General features: G+C 58.2%; 1 protein-coding gene across 2 annotated transcripts in view; it reads right to left on the bottom strand.

The window, feature by feature from the left end:
* Positions 1–17897, bottom strand: part of ALDH1L1 (aldehyde dehydrogenase 1 family member L1) — a 79860-nt gene that overhangs the window by 33613 nt on the left and 28350 nt on the right. The window contains exons 1-8 of one of the 2 annotated variants that reach the window (XM_030850741.2): positions 13190–13344; positions 9006–9157; positions 7357–7591; positions 6435–6600; positions 4715–4816; positions 3890–3979; positions 2631–2768; positions 574–699 (exon numbers count right to left, since the gene is read on the bottom strand). In XM_030850741.2, the coding sequence (XP_030706601.2) occupies positions 574–699; positions 2631–2768; positions 3890–3979; positions 4715–4816; positions 6435–6600; positions 7357–7591; positions 9006–9132 (984 nt within the window). In that variant the 5' untranslated portion in view covers positions 9133–9157; positions 13190–13344. Of the gene's footprint in view, positions 1–573; positions 700–2630; positions 2769–3889; positions 3980–4714; positions 4817–6434; positions 6601–7356; positions 7592–9005; positions 9158–13189; positions 13345–17897 lie in introns of those variants that run through there. The other variant, XM_060307721.2, reaches the window with a different exon arrangement.

Below are 17897 nucleotides of genomic sequence, written 5' to 3'. Positions count from 1 at the left end.
AAATCCATCCAGCGCCCTCTGAGCAGCACAGCTAAACGCCCTCCAAACCACGCCTTCCAGGGAGAGGGGGGTGGAGCAGAGAGCAGGAGGGCGGTTCTGGGAAGTGGCCGATGCCTGGACTCCAGGTGGGGGGGACACCGGGCCTCCGAGAGGGCAGTGGTGTCCAGCGGCACACGGGAGGGGTGGCCCGGAGTCCAGGGCGGCCGACTGTGACACCTGTGCTGGTGACCACGTGGGGGTCTCCCTCTCGGGAGGCCTTTCCGGAAGGTTCCGGCGCACATGCCCTACGGCAGGACAACTGGGTCCTTCAGCTATTCTATTTGCCCACTGTTGACAGTGTGTCCCCAGAGGAGTCGGACCCAGCAGCCGAATCCTAGGTCCCAGTGGCACAGGAAGGAGGGGGAGGGGGCATCAGGAAGCCCTGTGACAGGACAGGACCAACACTGTGCCCGGGGCCAGGACATACGTCCTTAGAGGGTACGCACAGCCCGACCCCAGGAGGTGCGATTTGCGAAACGCACCTGCCGTGCACGACCTGCCCCACCAGACGGTGGCCCCGCAGGCGTCTCTTACCCGCACAGCCTCCGCGGTGACCAGGTCCTCCTCCGTCAGCTCGAGGCCACTGCTGTCTGCCCCCCTGAAGAGCTGCGAGGCTGGGATCATCTTGCCGTCCTCCAGCTGGATGCTCTTCACCAGCAACTGCCAAAGGAAGGCTGTCGGGACCCGAGGCTGCCCGAGCCGTGGGCACACGCTCGTCTCCATCCTCCCCGGAGGCAGGCCCGGGAGCCCAGATCCGGCGAGGAGGCTGCTGCCATAGGGACCCACTCGAGCTCCTTCCCTGCCGTCCACCCCACCGTGCTCTCAAGCTCAAAAACCAGTAATGGCTGGGTTACCCTATAAAACTGATGCCTACTCGTTAGACTAAAGTAATTCAAGCACTACCTTGAAACTCAATGGAGAAAACAACTAATCACCCAAGAGCCCAGCTTCCAGAAACTCCCTAGAAACCTGGCACAGGTCAGCAGGTGCCCCTCGGGGCAGAGAAGCAGGTGAGCTCACGGCAGAGACCGCGTCTGTCGGGTAACAGTGGTCTATGAAAACGGCACCTTCTGCACACACCGGACGGAACCACAGCCGGGCTCCCGGCTGACTGCCCACCCCTGCTGTCTTCCCAAGATGCTCTGGAGCTTCCTGGAGCTAAAGCCTAGCCAGGCCCCAGCTGGAAGTTCCTGAAAGACGCTCAATCAAGGGTCTCCGCGAAGGCTGCTCCTTTACTTTGCCGGCCTCACGATTCACGGAGGACTTAGCCCAACCCCCTACTTCCTCCGCCTGCCGCTAGCGGTCTACACGTGCACCACTCACTGACCGCTGTTGGTGGGTAAGCACGGTCATGGTCATGCAGAGAAGCCCAGGGGCTACGCCTCGCTGCCCCTCACCCTTCCCCAGTGGGGGTGGAAACCCAGGCCTGAATGCCGTGAGGATGCGGGGGCGTAGTCGGCAGAAGCAATTCACAGCGCAGAGCCTGCCCGGGGGGCAGAAGGAGGCTGTACGGCTCCAGAACCTGTATCTTTGCTGAGTGTTTTCCTCTGCCCTAGCCGCTTCCCTCGATAACTCACAAGCACTAGAACTCGTTTCAGATCTGCTTTGGGAACGTGATCGGAGACAGATACGTAGCGTCTGAAGGCATCAACCACGAATACCTCAAACACCCAGTCACTGCAGATTGCAGGCAGCCTCGGGCCAGGGGGGTGGGCACCCAGCGTGAGCTCCCGCCAGTCCGACGAAAGCTGCCCTGCACCCACCTGGCCTGTGCGTGCCACCGCTACCAAGCGTTCAGCATCCCGGTGTTTGCTGAAATTCCCCAAAGTGCTCAGAGACCCCTGCCTGTCCTGCTTCTTCTCTGCCCCTGGTACCTTAAGGCCCAGATCTGCCCACCGCTGCGTGGGGTGAACACTAACGCAGAGTATCACGGCTGAGCGGTGGGCCTCAGAGCCAGAGCTAGGGCTGGACTCCCAGCTCTGCCACAGGCTAGCCTGGGTGAAGATGGGCAGGTGATTTAACCTCTTTGCTTCAGTTTTCTGCTCGGTAAAATGGGTATAGTACTGATACATGTCTCATACGGTGGTCAGGAAAACTAAATTAAACCATCCAGCTGTTTTTGAACAGTGCCTGGCACGCAGGGATGCTATAAATATTTAGTTGCATAAACCGTAGCTGTCACTCTGAGCTGCACTTCTCTAAGGTGAGGCAGAGCATGTTATGTGCCCGGTGTGGCTTCCTTGTTCAAAGAGAAGGAAACTGAGGCACAGAGGTCCAATGACCGTGCCCTGGGCACCCGGACTCCAGGTCCGGGCTCCCCGGAGAGGGCCTCCCCAACTCTGACACCCGCCCAGGGCACCCAGCTTGGGTGGGGGCACCTGGGCAGGAAGAGCCCAGGGCCAGCCTTCCCGGGACAGGGAAGAAGCAGGCCGACCCAGCAGTCGAGGGTCTTCCCTCCTGGAGCCTATCGTCTCCTTTTCCCGTTTCCTCCAGAAAAGCCTGGAGCCTCCCTGTGGGGCCCGAGCCCCTGGACAGGCGTGTGTGGCCTTCAGCCTACAGTCCGGACAGGGGACCCACAGCAGCAACGTTACCATTCGGTCGTCATTCCCGAAGAGGATGAGTCCCGCTCCGGTGACCACCCCTGGCCGATGGGCTCCTGGGATGGGCAAAGTTTCTCCCTCGGGCACCAGGCCTTCAGTGCTCAGCGTCGAGCTGAAAAACGTCAGCTTCTGTTGAGGACAGGAAAAGCAGAAGGTGCTGGATGAAAGAGGCCCACTGTGGGGGGCCAGGAGGGGCTGGGGGGGCTGGGAAATCATGGGGTGGGGGTGAGGGTCAGGGCACAAATGGGGGCACAGACGAGACCTGGAGAAGGCACTGAGGCCTCGGAGGGGCACTACGTCACCGCACACTGGCCCGTGACCTCCGACCCAGGGGGACAGACACCGGCAGGAGGTCTGCTGCAGCATCGCCAAGTGAGGGTGCTGCCTGGGGACACCACCAAGCCCTGGCTACCGTGCAGAGGGTCTGGCGGCGGCACAGGCAGCAGAGACCCCGGACGGTCTGGCAGCCAGCCTGCGAGCAGGGGTTGGGACAGCCGGGGGCTCCGTGGAGGACAGGGCTGCCCTCGACGGTGCTCGGCCAAAGGGCCCCACCCCCGGGGCAAAGACAAGTCAGGGCTGGGCCTGGGGTCTCTGAGAGCTGCTCAAATCAAACACAAATGCAGCCTTGAAGAGTTCCTGAGCAGATAAAACCACTTCAGTCACAGGAGCAGAGCTTAATTTAGCTTATTTTGCAAGTTGGTCAAGACCAACTTGACCTCAGTCACGTCTTGCTTGTGTCTCTGGAAATCGTAAGCAAAATTTGCACTGTTCCTCAAAATGGATATGAAGTAACCGTTAGCCAAATCCCTATCATTTGAGGAAATTCTTGTTATAACCAGTCACTGCCTCCTCAATTCACGGCTCATCAACAGACCGCGTGTGGTCTGAGGGCTCCCGGTCCCGGAACTGTCTTTTCCGTGTGTGCACAATAAACTCACTTAGCAGTACTTCGCCGATTCATCGGTTTTACTTCTGCTATTTCGGGACTTCTGACAGCCCGGGGCTGAGAGTCGAACAACCAGCACAGCTCGACCCCAGAGCTGCCGCTGCGCCTGGCGGCCTCGCTCTGCGCCAGCCCCTCTCCTTCAGCCGCGGGTCCCGAGGGAGAGGCCGAGGGGGCCGGGGGCACCTGGCTGGGGCTGGGGGTCTGGGCAATGGCTTTGTACCGCTTAGTTCAGCCACATTCTGACAGCTGTGCAGTCAGGGGACACACACGGAGCACAGCCCGTCCCGGCCACGCAGGGACACACCTGCCCACAGGCCTCCGTCCAGGCGCCCGGCACCTTGTCGTTCCCGCGGATCCAGTTATGAATGGCCTCTGCTGGCTGATCCCAATTGATCTGCGGGGCAGGACGTGTGTGCTCAGCGGTCTCTCCTCTCTCCCTGACCATCTGGGCAACACCTCTGGACTCCCCTCCTGCCCTGATGACCCTGACACTGGGTGGAGCCCTGGGCACGGGCTGGGAAGTCTGGCTTCCTCTCGACTCCAGTCGGAGGCCCAGAGCTGGGCTGGGCCTCCCCCTGGCAACCCGGATCTGGGTGCGCGTGGACCCTCAGTCTTTCACGGGATGTGAACTCCAGGATGGCCTGGGGGAGATAATGTTCTGTGCTCAAGATGGCCAAGGCCCTACACAAAGTGCAGGTCTGTCCCATCCCATCCCTCCCCCCCGGCGGCCTCCCCTCACTTACAGGGCTCACACAGATCCCGACAGAGCACCCCGCGAGCCCTGAGCACAGCTCCAGCCCAGGGGCCCACCTGGGCTCCCGACCTGCGACAGTCCCGAGGAACGAATTCCCTCTGGTGTCTCATCTCAGATATGAGGAGCCAGCAGCTCGGCTGATTTTTACATCCTCCCCCCCACCAGCTCTTCTCCCTGAGGGCCCGCTTGCCTCTTCCTAAGGAAGGACCTAAGGAGACCCTGTTCCCTGCCTGTCCAGGTGCCACTCGAGCCTAGCGCGTGCTTCCTGCACTGGGGCTGCTCTTTCTTCTGGCCTTTAACAGGTACGTCCTGGCTGCCCATTTTCCCCGGCCCGGGTACAGGCAGGCTTTGGGTGGGCAGGGCCCTGGCACTCACCTGGGCTGTTTCCTTCTTCTGAATCCCCTCGTAGGTGGCGCCGTCCTCAGGCTGAGGGAGCCTGGGGGCTCTGCCCTCAGCGATCAGCTTCACGGCCTGAACCTGGGGAGACAAGGGTTGGTTGGTGTCCCCAACATTAGGGCCCCCCAACTCTCAGACCCTGGGTTCACACTGAGTCTGGACCAGGCCACTCACTGAACAGACCCACCTGCCACCACGTGGGCACGTGACGGGCACCCACGGAACGGGTGCTGTAGGGACAGGTAAAATTAGCTCCAATCTACTTCCAGTCTGATCGATGACTGCAAGACCCCGCCCTCTCTCCCACACAAGGCCCTAGAAGATCACATAAGCTAAAGCCCTCTACGGTGTAACACACACCAACGTCCACGTTTCTGTCTAAAACCTTCCCTGTCCCTTAGGCAGAATGGCTCCTGGACTGCGTGATGGGTTTGGAGGTCCCTAATAAGTTCAGCAGGAAGCAGTTTCTCTGCTCCAGGAAAGAGGAAGGTTGTGGAGAAGAAGTCAGGGAGGTCGGGGAGGAGAGCAAAGGCGCTGGGCCCGGAGGGAGGGAAGGTGGTGGTGGGAGCCCCCGGAGACCCGAGGCTGAGAAGCCGGGAGAACTCAGAAGTGTCTAAGGCAGGACTGCCCAGGGGGAACTTCCCTGGTAACGGACGTGTTCCACGTCAGCCCCGTGTGGTTTCTGGGGACCTGAAACGTAGCCAGTGAGGCTGATGACCTCGATCTTTAACTACAAGTCATTTAAATTAATTTAATAACCACCAGTGACTAGCGGCTGCCCCCTGGACGCTGCCCTGAAGGATGCTCTTGGTTGTTTTCTGTAGGATGAACAAGATGACCCCTTCCTGCCTCTCACGTCAAACCTCCAGCAGGTCTCCCTGCTCACTCCTGTGAACAGGTGGATCCAAGGCCGCATAATGGGGCCCAGGGCTGGGGGCACAGCCACTGCTGTGCTATGGAGATGTCCCCATCTGACTCCTGTCCTGGCCGGCCTCCCCTGCTGGACACACCACCTCTACGGGGCCTGCACAACCAGCTCTGACATCAGCCTTTGGGTCGGCCCTCCTCCTCCTGAGCGAATTCAGTGCAGTGACCACACCTGGGCCAGCCTTGGCCAGAAGCCCTCAAGACCGGAACATGTGACAGAGGCTGCCAATCAGAGTGCTCCCCCATGCCGGCCAGTGATTGGCTCGGGGTCATCACGTGACCTGAACTGGCCAATCAGAGTCTCCTCTGATTTTTTATTCATAAATTCTAGGGGAAAGAGGGTTTCTCTTCCCCTAGAATCAAGAGGTGTAAAACTTGAGCCACCGGTGACTACTTTTCCTCCCATTTAAGGGCAACCTGAGGATGAAGCTAATCAAACAGAGGAAAGCAGAATCAGGGTGAAGAAATAGAAAGATAGAATCCCGTGACAGATTAAGCCTCTGGATTCAGCCAGGCTTGACGGCATCCTGCCTGGAGTCTTCTATCAAAAATGTCCCTTTTTGGCTAAAGCTTGTTGAGTTGTTCTGACAGTTGTAAGCAAGAGTCCCGCCTATACAACATTATATGTCCTAATCCTGCCTCTGAAACCCTGAAATGAGCGTTCTCCCCCTCCAGAATCCTGGCCAGCTCAGGGCAGCAGGCTGGAGCTGGGCGGGGTGGGGTGGCGGTGGGGTGGGGGTGCCAGCAGGGGAGGCCCTGGGGGCAGCCTTACCATCCCTTTAACGCCTTCGGGGAAGAGGAAGCGGCTGTACAGCGTGCTCACGGTGTCGTCCGGGAGGATCTCACACTCTTTCTGGAGCAGAAGGTCCCCGGTGTCCAGACCATCGTCTGCCCAAAAGATGGTAAAGCCGCCCTTCTTGTCTCCATGGATGAGGGTCCTAGGGAGCAGAGGAGTGGAACCTGAGTCCGAAGGAAGGAGGAGAAGGAGGCCCTGGGGGCTGCCCCTGTGACCGCCGCCGCCCTGCAGCACACCCCCATCTCCCCAGGGGAGGACTGAAGACGGAAGATGGTGTTTACTGATGCCGACTGCGTGCCAGGTATCGTGCTAAAAGCCTTAACGCCTCGTGTAACTTCATCCTCCCCACTGGTGTAACAGCATCGTACGCCCCTTTCACAGATAAGGAGACTAAGGCCCAGAGAAGTGAGGAGCCGTGACTGGAGGTCAGGGAGCCTGAATCCTAATCAGACCAGTCTGACTACAAACCCGCTCTCTTCTCCAGCTCAGATGTCTCCCCTTCCTGACTGCTCCTCTGAACGGCTCCACCCTCCAGATACGTACATCACCTCTCATCTCAGACTAGCTTGTTCAGGTGATTCTTTCCTCCATCGCTCTCTCTTTCCAAGCGGGGGGCTGCTGAGAGCACCGGTAGCTGGAGGGAGCCCCTCAGCCCACTCTGCCCCGGCAACCCCGCTGCAGGACGGGAACACTTTGTGGTTCACTGTGAGAATGCAGGGCGCACGGTGCTGCCTGACCCCAGTCCTTCCTCAGGGATCGTGCTGTGATCTGCCGCGTGGACGCCGTCCAGCAGCGCGCACAGGCACCGCGTGCCACCTGCTCCTCAGGCGCAGAGAAGAGCTCCGGGCTGAGGGACGGGGACGCCTCAGGCAGGTGGGGTGTCTGCGCCCTGTCTCACCAGTTGATGGCCGACGCCCCCCGGTGCCGGGGGAGCAGACTCGGGTGGTAGATGATGGAGCCGTGGCGGGGGGCGCTGATGATCTCCATGGGGATGAACTGGCTGCAGAAGGGCAGCACGTTGAGCTCGGCTCCCAGGGCCTGGTACGTCGCCACCACGTTGGGCAGAGCCTGTCCCCTTGCCCGCCAGCGGGGAAACTTGAACACTGGAACTCCATCCTTGTCAGCCTTCAGGCCTGCGGGACAGCGGGTGAGAAACTGCTCCCCACTGCTGCACCCACTCCGACTCGGCACCTCTGCCTGCGCCGCAGGGTGGCTCCCGCACCCCCTCCCCAAGCCTGTCCCCCCAACTTCCCCCGCTGCCCAGCCGGGCTGCTCTGGACAGCCCAGAGGGGACGGCGCCGGCCAAGGCCCAGGTCTCAGGAGCTGCTGCGCCAGGACTGACCTCTGCTGACCGCCTCCCTCTCCCAGGCGCCTGCCTGACCCCTGGCCTCTTTAGCTGCCCGGAGCAGGGCGCCCTCCCCGCGGGTCGGATGTGCAGTCCGCAAGTCCCCAAGTTCTAGAATGCGGCTTCCTGCCTCTGCCTGCCCCGCTGCCCCTGCAGTCACTAGCCGCTTCCTCCGAGCTCCCCTCTGCCTGCCCCTCAGCCCCTGTCCAGCACTTCCCAGCCCTCGGTTCTCTGGTACACACCCGGCTGGTGTGTGGCCCTGGCTGACCTGACCCACTGTCGGTCCCTCTGCCTCTGTGCCCTGGGGTTAGGGACGTGGGTGAACGTGAGCAGACCAGACCATGCTTGCCAAAGTTGTCCCCACCGTGACCAGGGACATCTGCTGGACATCTGAGGTCGGGTCAAGAAGGAGCCCCAGCCAGGCTCAGAGCTGCTGCCGGGGGTCCCTGAGTGGCTACGGGCAGGACTCAGGCTGTGCTATGGGTTGTGGTGGGCTCAGATCTGGAGCCGAGGTCTGGCTGGCATGGGGGCAGCCTGCGCTCTCCATCTGGGGAGACTCTCTATTCCTGATGCACAAAGCCCTGGGGCCCGGCAGCCCCGCGAGGCCCCTTTCCTCGCCCGGACCCATATTCTGAACGCATCAGGCCTGAGAAGGACCCGGGAGGGGCCTGGAGGTCTGTTCATCGAGCTGAGGGCCCTGCTTCCTGCTGCGCTGCTGAGATGCCCTCGGGAACTTGTTAGAAATGTGACTCCCAAGTCCCTTCCGTCCCTCTGAGCAGAAACTCCAGGGGGTCCGCCGGAGGCAGCGTCGGGGCGTCAGCACTCCGCTCAACAGGTGCCCCCCGAGACGTGGTGCAGGGCACGCTCACGTCTGAGAACACTGGCTGCAGTGACTCCTGCCTGGGGGCCTTTTCAGAGCATGGGTGCTGCGGTCGGGGGGAGCCCAGAGTGGTCAGACTGAAGGGTCCTGGGAGCAGGCCAGGCTTCTCCACGGCTTCTCCAGGACACAGGCCCCACCCTGCAGTCCACTTGGTTCCAGAAAAGCCCAGCGGCCAGCTGGCACCTGAGCAGGATCCGGGGCGGACCACGAGTGGCCGCTTCTGTCTGGGGAAGCCCACAGCCCCACACAAGACCCCGCAGGCTCTGCTCCCACCACCGCCCACGGGGCACCGCCTCTCCGTGCTCCTGGGCCACCCACTCACCTAGGGGGTCCGCCTTCCCATCCTTGTCCGGCACAGTGAACACGCCCACGACCTCGTGACCCTCCTCCCTCAGGTGGCAGTAAACTTCCTGGCCGAACAGGCTCTGTCCGATCACTGCGATCTTCATGGCAACGGGGCCGGGGCGGGAGGACCTGGGAAAGGAATAAGGCCTTGGCGTCAGACAGGGCTCGCTGGGCCAAGGGGGCAGCCCAGCCGCCCCCGCCCCAACCCCTCGGCCCAGCTCTGGGCTCCCTGGGCCGCCGGCCACTGTGGGGAGGCGGCCGCACGAGGAACGAAGGAAGAGGCCCTGAACGGTGGGCCTGTAGATACCGCAGCGTGAGTTGCGTGCGAGCGCAGCCTCGGGGACTCCTCCCTGGAGCCTCCAACACGGCATGGGGCGCTGCGTGTGGTGTCTTCCCAGGCGTATCTGAGCATGTTTCTGTAACTAACCAGTCCTGTGACCTCGGTCAAGTCACATCAGCTTCAGTTTCCTCACTTGTTCATGAGAAAGATGCTCCTCAAATGCTGCCAGGCTCTCCCTGGGCAGGAAGCAGCAATGGGCCTGGACTTGGGCTGCATAGAGACAGATGCCCAGCGGACGGGCCGAGGACGGAAGGTGGGGTGGGAGGTGCGATGGGGCCACTGGGCTGCATGGGAAGACGCGCGGCTGGACCAAAGTTTGCTCATTTGTTCACCATGCTCATACCCGTAAAACCTATTATCTACTTGATACGTTTCTTTAAATTATCTATCTACAAAAATATACATTTTTAGAGAAAATTTTATTGAAGTACTGCATGCTTCGAACATACAGAAAAGTGTACAGACTGTAAGTATGTAGCTCAATGAATTTTCACAAACTGAACCCGCCAGTATAATCAGCGCTCAGATGAAGACACACTCCAGAAGCCCATTCAGATAACAGAGAGGCAGGACAGGGTGGGCTCCGTTTACATAAATGGAATCACACTGCGCGATGTTCTGTGCGTCGTTTCCCCTCAGCGCTGTCCACGTAGCTGTGCTGTGTCCATTCTCATTGCTCCACAGTGTTCCCCTGTGAGCGTAAATAAATACGGTCACGTATCCATCCTACTGTGGGTGGACATCCGGGTCGTTTCCAGCTTGAAGCGATTACCAAGACGATGTGACACAGATTCTGGCACACGGCTCATACCGAATGCAAGAATACACTTCCGTTGGGTGCATACCTGGGAGCGGAATTCCCGTGTCCCAGGTGTGAAAATGTTCAGCCTTACCAGCCTCTGCCGGTTTTCCAAAGTGGTTTTACCAATTTCCATGTGCTTCGCGTTGCAGCCTCCTGTCTGTTCATTTTACTCTCCTGCTGACGGACTGGAGCCATGCTGCTGGGGCTTCACTGGCGATTCCCTGGTAGCTGCTGAAGGTGAGCACCTTTTCCCACGTTTATCAGCCACTTGGATTTCTTCTTGTCTGTTTTTTCCACTGGGTGATCTTTTCCTGACTGATTTTGTAGGAGGTTTTTGTTTGCTTGGTATTGTTTCATTTTGTTTTTAAATAATCTAGACTCTGAGTCCCTTGTCAGATATATTTATGAGCAACACCTTCTCCAGTTCTGCGGCTGGACTCTTCACTCTGTGGTGCCTTTTGATGAACACAATTTCTTAAACTCTATATAGTACGCTGCATCAAAGTCTCCCTTTATGCTTAGTGGGCTTTCTATTCTGGTAAAGAAATCTTTGCTTCCTCCAAGTTCCTAGAGATGTTCTCTTCGCCTTCTAAGATCTTTATTGTTTGACAGAGGAGCAAAGGCAACACAATGGAGCAAAGATGGTCTTTTCAGCAAATGACGCTGGAACAACTGGACGTCCACATGCAAGAGATGAATCTAGACACACATCTTACACACTTCACAAAAATTAACTCAGAATGCATCATAGATGTAAATGTAAGATGCAAAAGTATAAGACTCCTAGAAGACAGCACAGGAGAGAACCTAGATGACTGAGCATCCGGTGACCTTTTAGATACAACACCAAAGGCACGATTCAAGAAAGAAAAAACTAAGCTGGACGTCATCAAGATTAAAAAGTCTGCAGAAGACACTGTCAAATGAATGAGGATGGTGGTCCTGTGTGTGTGTGTGGTGTGTGTGTGTGGTGTGTGTGGTGTGTCTGATATGTGTGTGAGGGTGGTGTGTATGTGTATGTGGTATGTGTGCGTGTGTGTGGTATGTGTGTGTGGTGTGTGTGTGTGTGGTGTGTGTGTGTATGGTGTGTGTGTGTGTGTGGCGTGTGTGTGGCGTGTGTGTGTGTATGGTATTTGTGGTGTGTGTAGTGTGTGTGTGGTATGTGTGTGTGGTGTGTGGTGTGTGTGTGTGGTGTGTGTGGTATGTGTGTGTGTGTGTGTGGTATGTGTGTGTGTGTGGTGTGTGTGTGTGTGTGGTGTGTATGTGTGTGTGGCGTGTGTGTGTATGGTACGTGTGTGTGTGGTGTGTATGGTGTGTGTGTGTGTGGTGTGTGTGTGGTATGTGTGTGTGGTGTGTGGTGTGTGTGTGTGATGTGTGTGAGGATGGTGTGTATGTGTGTGTGGCGTGTGTGTGGCGTGTGTGTGTGGTGTGTATGGTACGTGTGTGTGGTGTGTATGGTACGTGTGTGTGTGGTGTGTATGGTGTGTGTGTGTGTGGTGTGTGTGTGGTATGTGTGTGTGGTGTGTGGTGTGTGTGTGTGTGTGGTGTGTATGTGTGTGTGGCGTGTGTGTGGCGTGTGTGTGTGTGGTGTGTATGGTATCTGTGGTGTGTATGGTGTGTGTGTGGTATGTGTGTGTGTGTGGTGTGTATGTGTGTGTGGCGTGTGTGTGTATGGTACGTGTGTGTGTGGTGTGTATGGTGTGTGTGTGTGGTGTGTATGGTGTGTGTGTGTGTGGTGTGTGAGGATGGTGTGTATGTGTGTGTGGCGTGTGTGTGTGTATGGTATCTGTGGTGTGTATGGTGTGTGTGTGTGGTGTGTATGTACGTGCACGTGTGTACTGGCAGAGAAAACTCCTGGAAGGACTCACACAGAAATATTAAAAGTCACCAGCTAGGGTTTTGGGGTTTGGAAGTCTTTTGATGATGGTAATTCTCTTTCTTTCCAGAATGTTTTTTTTTAATTTTTATTTTTTTATTGAGCGTATATTACTTGTGGAAAAATAAAGGGGACAAAGAAGATCCCTTTGGAAGCAGGGAGGCAGGGTCAGGGAAGACACCTGTGGAGCGTGCGGGGCAGGAGCCCTGGGCAGGGACAGCCCACCTTGGGCTTTGGCGCCCGTTAAGTCAGATGGGGGAGGCGCAGAGCCCACGAGGGCCTCCCGCCCGGTTGGCGCCCTCGGTGCCCTCCTCCCGGGGACGCTGTGGGGCTGAGGTGGCACTAGAGGGACCGTCGGGCTCCCCAGGCCCCCCGCCCCAGCCCAGCGGCCAGACCCTGCCCGGGGTGGGGGCGGGGTGGTCCCTTGCTCCGAGCGCACTGAATTCCGACTCCGGTACCTGAGGGAGATTCCGCCTCCCCTAGGCAGGTGGCAGGTGAGGGGCCTGGACAGATGCGCCAAGGGCCCGGGCTCTGAGTACACGGAGCTAGTGCAACCCCCAAACCAGGTCGTGGGGCGGGGCTGGGGCTCTGGGGTCCCAGCTCCCCAACCCCCGCCCCCTCCCCCGGCGCAAGTAGGACGGCGGCGCGGGCGGGGGCGGGGGGGAGGGCTGGAGCTCTCCAATCACAAGAGATCCTCGTTCCCGGCCCCCAGATCTGGCCAATCAGGGGGGACCATTCCCCATCCCGAAAATGGGGTGAGGGTCTTGGAGGGGGGGCAGGCGGCGCAGCGGGGCAGGACCATCTAGTCACCTTCGGTTCGTCTCTTTCCCTCTCCGGCCTCAGTTTCCTTTTCTGTAAGTGGGGCCGATAACGCCCACCCAGGCCGCCCCGCCCTCCCCCACGCCACCGCTGCGCGATCCTCCACAGGCCTTGCCCCGCACCGCGGTCCTGTAGCCAGGGGACCCCCCCACCGCCAGGCTGGAGCCTCGGCTGCCCCCAGGGGAACCCTGACTCGCGTCCCCGGCCAGGCTCGCGCGCCCCCAGGCGCCTCCGCCGGGGTGCCTGAGCCCAGAGCCCCCGGAGCCCCCGGAGTCGCAAGCGGGGGCGGCCTCCCTCCCTGGGGCGCCGGGGACCGGGACTCACCACGCACGGGAGGAGCGCAAGCGTCGCTGGCCAGAGCGGACCTCTGAGTCCGGGTCCGGGCAGGGGACAGCGCTGGCGCTGGCCCGGCCTGGGCGGTGGGGAGGTGGGGCCGGCCCCTGCCAGTCCCGGAGCTCCGGCCAAGGCCAGAGCCCGGGAGGGGAGGGGCCGGGGCGGGCGGAAAGTCCCGCCGGGTGGGGTGGGGAGGGCGCTCCCGGGCTGCGACCCCTCCCGGCTCCACAGGGCTTTGCAAAGGCCCCGTGGTTGTGAGCACCCGCAAGGCTGCCGGGATAAGGGGAAAGTGGCCAGGCGGGTAACTTCCCTCACTGGCTCAGCAACTCTCCACGTGCTGTCAAGGTCTTGCTCCGGGAAACGCACCCGTACTTCAGGAGGCTCCTACTTCAAGGTCACATCTTACGGGAAGCTTTTCCTAACCACAGCCCCGCTAGGAAAGACCCCCTCGTCACATGACCACAGAAGGGCTTCATTGTTCCTTCAGGCACCAGCTCAGCCTTAGGTTGATCACTGCTTTCGGGATTATCTGACTGGCTCCCCCACTGGAACACGAGGTCAAAGACGGTCTCAGTCGCAGGAATTCCCCGGCACCTGGTGTAGTGCCTTGTGTTTAGTAGGTGTTCAATAAAACTTGTGGAGTAAACGGCTGAATGTGAGGAGCCTGGGGTGGGAAAGTTGTGTGAGAACGCTGAAGCTGGAATAGAGAACGAAGAGTGACAGGTGACACTGGAAGAATGGCTGGGAGATCGGACACCCCGAAAAGGTGTTAGGAAATCAGAGAAGAACCCGTAGTCTTAGCGGGTGTACAGAGAGGAGGGGAGTTTAAGCAGCAAGTCCGGCAGCACTGCCACCTACAGTAACATGGAAAGCAGAAAATGTGCAAGGGACCTGGCCTGTCCAGCTGGGGCAATTTCCAGGCAGAATGTTGAAGGTGCCTCCTGACTTCTTCTTGCTGCTTATACTAAAATGTGAGAGGAGACAGATAAGGCAAAGGAGGACTGGTAAATAAAAAGGAACCAGAACTTGCTGGTTTTCAAATTTCCTAGCTTCTCTGGATGTCAAGTGATGCTAAAATTAACACACAACTCCCAGGCGAAGGGAAACATAGGCACGGCCGTGGCAGGAAAAGAGAGTCTAAAGATGAAGCCCCGTGTATGCTGTAAGATCCTTTGTTAAGTTCTCAAAAAGGTCAAAGGTGGCACCTCAGAGTATTCGGTTCAACAGTAGGACTTCCGGGAAGCTTAAAAGTTGTCATTCAGGGCTTCCCTGGTGGCGCAGTGGTTAAGAATCTGCCTGCCAGTGCAGGGGACACGGGTTCAAGCCCTGGTCTGGGAAGATCCCACATGCCGCGGAGCAGCTAAGCCCGTGCGCCACAACTACTGAGCCTGCGCTCTAGAGCCCAGGAGCCACAACTACTGAGCCTGTGCACCACAACTACTGAAGCCCGAGTGCCTAGAACCCGTGCTCTGCAACAAGAGAAGCCACTGCAACAAGAAGCCCACGCACCTCAATGAAGAGTAGCCCCCGCTCGACACAACTGGAGAAAGTCCGCACGCAGCAACAAAGACCCAACACAGACAAAAAATAAATAAATAAATAAATGAATTTAAAAAAAGAAAAAGTTGTCATTCAGCAGAAGCCTAAGGTAGAGAAGGGTGTATCTCAAAGAGGTTGAGTGGGTTTGCCAGCTGATCAAAGGACTGAACCTCAATAAGATTCATAGAAGACACACTTGGTTTTTAAAAGAATTATATTGGCAAAAGCTTGGACTGAAAGCATCAGAGACAGTGCAAAATGAAAAGAGACCTCTGGAACTCCCCTCCCCCACCCCCAAATTCTTCTGGCAGGAAGCAGCCTGAGAGACCACACAGGTGCAAACATAGGGTACGTTTTATGGAAATGAAAGGATGGCTCGCAGAGCAGAATGAAGAGTCCAGAGGTGGAACCAAGAGCACGAGGACATATTATCAGGCCAGAATCAGACCGAGCCCTAATGAAGGAGCTTCCAGTCTCTGCCCAGGGGATTTCAGGACTGTATGAGTGACACCTGTGCGCCTCCCAGCCCTGTCCCCTTCAAGTGCCTGTGGTGGTCACACTGTGCCTGTCCCACTGTTGTGTGCTGGGTGTGGGCAGGGCTTGGGAGTGCAGACAACTGGTGCTTGAATTCACAGGTGTTCAGATTGAGAGCCACTGTACCCCAGGAGCCTCCTCCACATCAGAACCTGGTTGAGACGCAGACTCTGGACTTTGAGCCCATCCTGCTGTGGCTGGGATTTGGGGAGTGCGTATGTTTTGCGTGTGGGAGAACTGTGAGTAATCTGTGGCTCTCGGAGGACCGTGGCAGTTTAGAGGTCTTTAACACACCCCTTCAGGAGAGGAGTGCAGTTCCTCGCGCCCTCGAGTGTGGCCTGAACTCCGTGGCTCACTTCTCACACGTGCAACGTGGTGGAGGTGACAGTGTGTGACTCTCCAGATGGAGGGTGACAGTGTGTGACTCTCCAGATGGAGGAATGGGGCCTGAGGTCAGAGAGCGGCAGGAGGCAGCTCTCCTGCATCCTAGAGCTACGTGGTGCTCTGAGCGCATCACACTGCACCCACCTCTGCCAGCTCAGCTCGCTCTGTGGAATGCCCCTGCACTTGGTCTATCCGAGCCTTGCTTCGGCTCAGGGATGGGCTCCTGCAGCCCCAGCCCTCCTCCCTTGGGATCCCACGTTCATAGCAAAACTCGCACCCTGGTATACTCTGCCATATGCTTGTCTGTCTTTCCACAATGGCAAGACTCCTGAGGGGGGGGACGGGTCTCCGTCAGCCGCCTCTAAAGAGGCCCCAGCGGGCAAGTGTGGACGGACGACGCCCCCAACAGACAGAGTCTCTGCTGAGCATCCTGCAGGCCCCTCGTGGCCGGGGCACAGTGGGGGCTTGCTCGGCCTAGGCTGAGGGTGAGAGGCAGTCTAGGGGTAGCTCAGGGGGTGAGTGCGGCTCAAGCCAGGTGGACGCGTGACCAGATGGAACCTCTTTCTGTTGTGTAAGGATGAGTCAGCTGTCCCTCAGGAACTCAGGAGCTGGGTGCTGTGCGTATGCTGGAAGGGAAACATTAACTCGGGAGGTCTGTGGCCTTTGGGAAAGCAAAGGCACTGGCCGCATGACCCAGGCTTTCTTTTCCAACTTGGGGCCAGTGCTGCCTTTGCCCAAGTCCTAAGGTCTCCTGTTCAGGTGCAAAGTGAGACCCGCCCCCCCAACCCCTGCATCTACCCACCTTGTGAATTACTCATGGTGTCACCTGATGCCCAGCCCCCATGGGGACTGAGAATTCAGGATGGTTTCCCTCGATATTCCCCCTTGAAACGGGCGACACGGGATTTCACATATTGTCTTAGTTCAGGCTGGTAACACGATACCACAGGCTGGGTGGCTTATAACAACAGACATTCATCGCTTGGGGTTCTGGAGGATGGAGGTCTGAGGTCAGGGTGCCAGCATGGTCGAGTGAGGGCCCTTCTCTGGGTCACAGACTACTCGCTGTGTCCTCACGTGGCAGGAGCAGCGAGGGAGCTCTGGGGTCCCTTTTCTAAGGGCACAAATCCCCTTCACGAGGGCTCCACCCTCATGACCCGATCACCTCCCAAAGCCCCCACCTCCTAATACCAGCATCTTTGGGGGTTAGGATTCAACATACAAATTCGGGGAAACGGACATTCAGACCACAGCACAGACAGAGGTGAAGTATGAGTGAACCTTCATACAGCTCCAGGCTTTGAACCGGGACCCACGCAAGGACCTGGAAATAAAAACAAGGGTTTCTGGAGAGCTGGGCTGACAGTCACAGAGTGCACAGCTGTGCTCCTGCAAAGGCCTCGCACAGGGGCCTGTTGACCCCTATGTAAAAATCAAACCTTGGTGGGGGGTGGTTGGGTTTGTATCCCCAGCGCCTGCGACAGTGCCTGGGCTGCAGGTGGCCCCCCAGGAGCTCAGTGCAGGGGAGCAAGTGAGAATGGCAGAGGGTCGGGCGCAGTGTCCCTCCTGGAGGCGCTTGTAGCCCAGCGGGGGAGCAGAAACCAAAGACGGGCAAGTGCCGTGATCAGTGAGAGGGGAGACATAAGGAGTGAGGCCTGGGCTGCATCAGGCCCCCCTGGGAGGATAAGGCCTGGCGGGACCGGGATGAGCTTAATCAGGAACCACCTGATTAAATCAGTTTAATCAGGAACCCCAGGTCAGGAGCTAGGAAACACGTGCAAAGACAGAATTTATCACAAGTTCATAATGAAACTTTCAGCTCAGATTCAGCTGCAACATCTCACTGAACCCTCTGGTCTGCCCTCTGTGCTGCTCTCCTCCTGGGACGCTGATGGTCACAGTGGCTCCTGCATCCCCCAGCCCCGCGCACTGGCTGGGAGGAGCCCAGGTGGTTCCTCTCGCATCTGTGCACTCTGCCCGGTGGCATCGTCCCGCACACACGTGCACGGCAGCGGGCGTGGGCTCACGTGTGGCCGCTGGGACGGCTTTCTGGTGCACGTCGCAGTTTCACACCCCCCTGCCCCCCAACCGACAAAACTGTAGCAAACATCCTTACGTGCGGGAACTTTTCTGAAGGCTAGTTTTCCAAATGTTGAATTGCTGAGTTACATGGTATGGACACTTTTGATATTAGCAGATATTACCCAAATTTGCTTTTTGAAGATGTTACAATACGTCACGC

This window comes from Globicephala melas, chromosome 11 (assembly GCF_963455315.2).
Source record: "Globicephala melas chromosome 11, mGloMel1.2, whole genome shotgun sequence".
Taxonomy (NCBI): Eukaryota; Metazoa; Chordata; class Mammalia; order Artiodactyla; family Delphinidae; genus Globicephala; species Globicephala melas.
The sequence above is the reverse complement of the archived record's forward strand: the minus strand, read 5'-3'. Positions and strand labels throughout refer to the sequence as shown.